Source organism: Poecilia latipinna, unplaced genomic scaffold, assembly GCF_001443285.1.
Source record: "Poecilia latipinna isolate Pla-1442-1.1 unplaced genomic scaffold, P_latipinna-1.0 Scaffold4791, whole genome shotgun sequence".
NCBI lineage: Eukaryota > Metazoa > Chordata > Actinopteri > Cyprinodontiformes > Poeciliidae > Poecilia > Poecilia latipinna.
In genome coordinates this window covers 3,783-9,608 of record NW_015117407.1, presented here as the reverse complement: position 1 = coordinate 9,608, position 5,826 = coordinate 3,783, and the positions used below count along the sequence as shown (strand labels likewise).

At 35.7% G+C, this 5,826-nt stretch overlaps 1 protein-coding gene and 1 long non-coding RNA gene across 2 annotated transcripts in view; both read right to left on the bottom strand.

Annotated features, from left to right (window-relative positions):
• The window catches only part of LOC106943025 (uncharacterized), a 9,539-nt gene extending 5,678 nt beyond the window's left edge, over nt 1-3,861 (bottom strand). The window contains exons 1-3 of the mRNA XM_015026369.1: nt 3,843-3,861; nt 1,501-1,760; nt 1,327-1,380 (exon numbers count right to left, since the gene is read on the bottom strand). Of these exons, the coding sequence (XP_014881855.1) occupies nt 1,327-1,380; nt 1,501-1,760; nt 3,843-3,861 (333 nt within the window). The remainder of the gene's footprint in view (nt 1-1,326; nt 1,381-1,500; nt 1,761-3,842) is intronic.
• Nucleotides 3,862-4,700: 839 nt separating this feature from the next.
• LOC106943027 (uncharacterized) lies at nt 4,701-5,421 on the bottom strand. The gene is made up of 3 exons (XR_001423794.1): nt 5,361-5,421; nt 5,154-5,201; nt 4,701-5,054 (listed from the first exon to the last, which is right to left on the bottom strand). It is a non-coding gene; the product is annotated as an uncharacterized LOC106943027 (long non-coding RNA).
• Between the last annotated feature and the right edge of the window lie 405 nt (nt 5,422-5,826).

The following is a 5,826-nucleotide window of genomic DNA, read 5'->3' as shown; positions in this document are numbered from 1 at the left end:
TGGGGGGGGGGGGGAAAAAAAAAAAACGAAAAACCGTTGAAGGGGTGGATTTTTTTTTAAATTTATAAAAAAAAAAAAAAAAAAAAAAAAAAAAAAACATACAAAAAGTGTTAGTTTGAAAATAACTTCTATTTTTTTTCATTCAGTAGTTTCAGGTTTTGAGACAATAAATAAATAAATAAAAAATGTCTGCAATATTATCATGTAAAACATGCAGATGAAGCCGAACTCTAGCATGTTACTCTTCATTTCCTGGTCCATACGAGCAAAGGCTTATCAGCAAAGAGCCAAAACGTTTATGGATCGCCAAACAGAATTGTGTTTCAAATAATGAATGGTGTGAGAATCCCTTCATTTTTTTATTACAGAGCGTTTGAGTCACCATGAGAAGTGCTACAGTTTATTAGAGCAAACTGTACATCATGTTGGTTGATTCTCATTGGTCCATAGTCTTGATTTTGCCTTTAGCTTGTCTACAGTAGAGAAGTGTGTTCTTCACTATATTAGAAAAAGGCTCACTTATGACATACAAGTATAAAAAACTCAAAATTGACTACAGAACATTTCCAAAGGTCATAAAAATTTGTCAAATCTAGTAAAAAAAAATTTGCCATAACCAGAAATATGTGGCCTATTGGTAGTTCAGAATCCTCAGTGACATTAATTTTGCTTCCTCATTACAAATATAAAAATGGAAAAACAGGAAAATTGATGTAAAAAATTACCTGATTTTATCAAAGTTAGTAGTTGATATGTGTTCAAAATTACTAATAATATATTATCTACACCAAGCTTCCTGAACATGAGTTAATGTTTAAAATGTTCTTTGCTACCACCAGGTGGAAGTTAAAAGAAACTGCAGCGCATTTACTGTTTAAAAGCCTCATTGTCATGCTACCGAGTATGGAGAGCCATTTCAGCCAAAATTAAATAAATAAATAAAGGGGTGAAATAAGTAAAAACATGAGTAAAATAAATCAATAAATGAAAAAAATGAGTGAAATAAATAACAATTTGTTAAATAAATAAGTAATTGTCATTTTTAGTCCCATTTGTACGTATTTGTTCCCCATACTACATACATACCAAATTTCAGATCTCTTAGATGTATGGTTTGTCCTCCCTATCTCCAAGGGATAGCCCAGCCACCCTGTGGAGGAAACCCATTTCAGCCGCTTGTATACATGATCTCGTTCTTTCGGTCATGACCCAAAGATCATGACCATAGATGAGGGTGGGAACGTAGATCGACCGGTAAATCGAGAGCTTCGCTTTTTGACTCAGCTCTCTCTTCACCACGACGGACCGGCACAGCGCCCGCTTCACGGCAGACGCTGCCGCAATCCGCCTCTCGATCTCCCGCTCCCCTCTTCCCTCATTCTTGAGGGAAGAAAAAAAAAAGCCAAATTGTCATAAAATAAGGTTGAATAAGCATATTTATACTGTATATTTCGTCACAGCTGACAGATTTAATGTAGTTATGCTTTAAATTATTTGAGGCTTACCTGAAACAGTGACGGTATTACTGCACTTTGTTTTATTTGAGCTCCTCCTGCGTCCACAGCACTGAAATTCACCACTATGCTGCAGAGGTTCAAGTGTGATGCTTTTATCTGGGTTGATGGACAGATATGGTTCATTATCCCTGTTCAGCCGATATTCCCAGTCAGTGGCTTCTGCTTCATTCCTGTCACAGGTGAAAGTAACAAACTCCCCAGAATAAAAAGTCGACCAGTTGGGCTCAACAGTCAGCACAGCATCTACAACAGAAACAACATTTAGCCGATTTCTTGTCTAGTTCACCATGAATGTAAATTCTTGATGCAGAAGTAAAGCAGATGTTGTTTCTGAGAGGAAGAATCAGGTGGAGTTACATTGAGTTTGTCCACAGCAGAGGGGTGTGTGAAGCACTGAAATAAAGGGTTAGCATGTTTTTTAAAAGTAGAAACATTTCAGAAGTTCAAATAAAACAAAAGAAAACAAAAGAGCCCCACCCTCACATTTAACACTGAAGCTGTTGTTCTGTTTAACAAATGGATATATTTATTTAAAGTTAACAAAAAGGACGTATTAGTTCTCATGAGGATTAGATCAAAAGTTTCAGTCAATCATTGTCTCATGGAAATCAAACTTCATTTCAAAATACTGCAACAAATTTGGCTGCTGATCAAAAGTTCTTACTGTTTTTTATGCTAATTTAATCTTGACTTACACAAAGTTCAGAAGATATACGATGAACAAATGGTCAAATGTAGCAGGAAGCAATCTACAACAACAGGAAAGAAGCACAAGAGACAGTTCTGATGCTAATTAAAAAAAAAACCTCTCCTGTCCTTTCAAGTATTTTTTTATTTGTAATTATTCAAACACAGAAAGATGTCTACTTACACAATAAGCTCAGCACAGAAGCTGTGGTGATCCCCACCCTGGCTTCCAGACAGGAAGAGACAAGTCTCCTTCAGTGTCTGTAGACGAACAGAACTGTGGCAAACAGGATCGATGTTTTATCTCAGAATGTATCACATCTCATGAAACACTGACATAACTTCACTTGGTTTCTGTGGCATTTAGAGTTCACTACTAACGAGAGGTGCTCTCTCATAAACAGGAAATAAACTGGAGACATTGCTGTAAAGAGTCCAGTGCAACAGTCCTTTCCTTCTTGGTATTGTATATTAACCTGTATGCACCTCACCAGGGCAGCTGCAGATTAGTGAATTAGTGTTAAATTGTTTATTTGGTGCAGTGTTTGGTTGCCTGTGCATACGAACAAACTGGCAGGTGAATTTTAATTTCCTCCTTGTATCTAAACAGAAGTTCATGGCAATAATGATTTCACTCAAAACCTAAAAAAACAGAGGTGTGAAAAAACAGAGGAGAGTTTAGAAACACTGTGGTGGTGAAACAGGAAAGACAAAGATCTTAAAAAAGAAGTTCTAAAAAACATGCAGCAAGTGAAGGACATGGTCATGTGAAAATGAATAAACATTTGCTCTTCATGTCACGTTTATTAAAAATGTATTAAAAAACTTAAAGTCAATATATGGCATATATGATGTATTTTGTTTGGTTATCAAAACAGTAAACATGCTGCCTTAATGTGAGGTTTTTCATTTGACTCTCTTAGTGTGCATGTAAGCACCGAGCTAATGCGGCTTAGAGCCTTACCAACAGGTTCTACCACAAGGGGGAGCCAGTGAGTCAGAACCCAGGGAGACGGAGACCAGCCAGAGTTTGAATAGAGTTTTATTCCCAGTGGGCACCAGAGTACTATGACTATATGTGATGTTGAGTGTATTTAAAAATTTGTGTGAGAGTAGTTTCATGCGAGCAGGTCTTCTCTAAAGCTGCAGAGGTAGTGAGCCACTCTTTTTGACTGAAGTCAAAAAGAGTGGAAATTATGATTTAAAAAAAAAATAAAAATCTTTGACTGTTGCTCCAATCCTCGTCTTATATGAATCACTGTTGTGACATTATAGCATAAAGTTATAGGTTCTTGGATAATAAGATTCATGGACTAATAGTGATATTTACAGTCCAACAGAATAAGGTCACTGTTTAAAGAAAAAGCTCGTGTTTATTGTAACATCCTCCTTTCAATTTTACATAAACTACAAAATCACAGCTTTTCTTAGAGAACATGAGCTTTAATGAAAATGGTATGAATGAAACATACCAAACTCATTATTTAAATGAAGTTAATTTTATCCACGTCACATGTTGTACATGAAAACAACCACCAGATGTCGCTATTTCAGAGTATCAAACTCTTGGAAGCAACAGGCCATTTTCGGAGCGACCATCTCAAAGTGGTTCATTGCTTCAGGAAGCCTCTGTTTCACCATCAATACCAGAAACCATGGAGGAAACAAGCAGAGCAGAGACACATCTAAAGACTAGCAGCAATAAGTGAAGGCTCTGCAGCTGCTTAAACTCTCTGAACCTTGATGAGGCCGACGGAAAATACCTGGGCAGGTGACCCAGTGGTCTCAAACAAAGATCCTCTTAGACAAGGATGACACACTCTTGAAAAAACACACAAACACCTCAGAATACTGAAAAAGACAACAACTAGAAAAAGGTGAATCTCATTAGGATTTTCTGTGATAGTCCATCAGAAAGCAACAAACTGTTAGAAGGTGGAAAATAAAACATAACTTTCAAATTTTCTCACAAACAAAATTGTTGCATTCATGTCAGGCTCCTTCACTATGATAATTATGCTCTATTGGAGATGACAGTGAAGAAATAAAGTCTTCACAGTGGGGGGCGTGACCTCTACGTACCAGATTTTTGATTAACTACTAGACATTACATTTTTTTGTATTTTTTTTATTCAACATTATGTCTTTAAATACACATTAACATGAATCCAACATGTAAGGAAATGATTAAAAAAGAGGCATAAAATAATGAAAATCAGTCATAAATGAACGAACACATTTAGCGAGCAGAAATCTGTACATTGTGGCAAAAGTTCAGCATTTCTGGCAGCTTTTAATTATTAGATAAAAAGTTGTGGATTATTTGCCTGCATTGACTTTGTTCTGAATAAACAAAGTCAATCTGTAATCAGAATATTTTATAAATGCAACATGAAAACAAATAAAATAACTAAAAAATATATGAATTATAAAATGGTTTAAAAAATACTAGGAGTGGGAGATATTGTAAAACTGTAAAACATAGTATGTATTTGTAAAATAAACCATTAAAAATATACAAAAATATTTAATGTATTCAAACTTCATCATAGCTCCTGTACACATGACTAATAATTTCTGAAAAACATTTTTTTCAGCATTGCTAACAGGATTTTTTTGTAAAATGTTTGTTTTCTAACAGTTACAGACTTTTCAAAAATGTTCAACACAAAATATAAAGAAATATGTAAGAAAATAAAGGATTTAAGAATGTTCTTATGAGATTAACTTAAATCCCATAATAAACCAGTAAAATGTGAAGCTACATGTTATAGTTGTTACCCAAAGCTGCTCATGTTCTGATTTCAGAATAAACTGCATCTGCATCTGTTGCTGCAGGACTTTGCCTTCCTGTAAATGAAGAGGTTGATTATTAATTCTTATATACACTGTGTGTGAAACATAAGACATATTAGCAAAAAGAGTGATAGAAGGAGACTATATCTTTACCTTCATCCTTTTTCTGATAATTGATGTTAGCATACATTGGAGTTGAGTCTGAAACAGAAAACAGAGTAAAGATACAGTGATGTCTGATTTATCAGTTTCTGCTGTTGTCCAGTGTTAGGATGCAGTTGGTCAGGACAGATGATAATCTGACCTGAAATCAGCTGCAGCGTGAAGACATAAAGACATATTTCACTACAAAGAACTCACAGTGTTTCCCGAAGTCTCTCAGTTCAATCTGGGTGTATGTCGCATCACTGGGTCCATCTGCTACTGAAACATATCAGGTTTATAGATTAGTTAGTGATTCTCTATAATTAAACAGCACAGAAACAACCAGGGGTGAAAGTAGTTTTACATTTTTGGGGGTTCTGTGCTCATTACTTTTTTGCGAAGCATTAAAAGCTGGGTAGCTCTTGAATTGCTACAAAATAGAGCTGTATTTCCCTCAGCCCACTGGCTGCAATGTTGACACCTTGATATGTCATGAGACCTAATTTTGAACATCATGGCATGGAGTGCATCCCAGTTTTCCATGTCTGGCATATAACCATTCATTTTAGCTTTTAAACTGGTTTTATTGATCCTGTGTCCAGATAGAGTGGCCTAGCATCATGACCTGATTTTTCTGAAGAACCTGCAGCTTCCACTTCGTCTTCCTAACATGGCGCCTCCT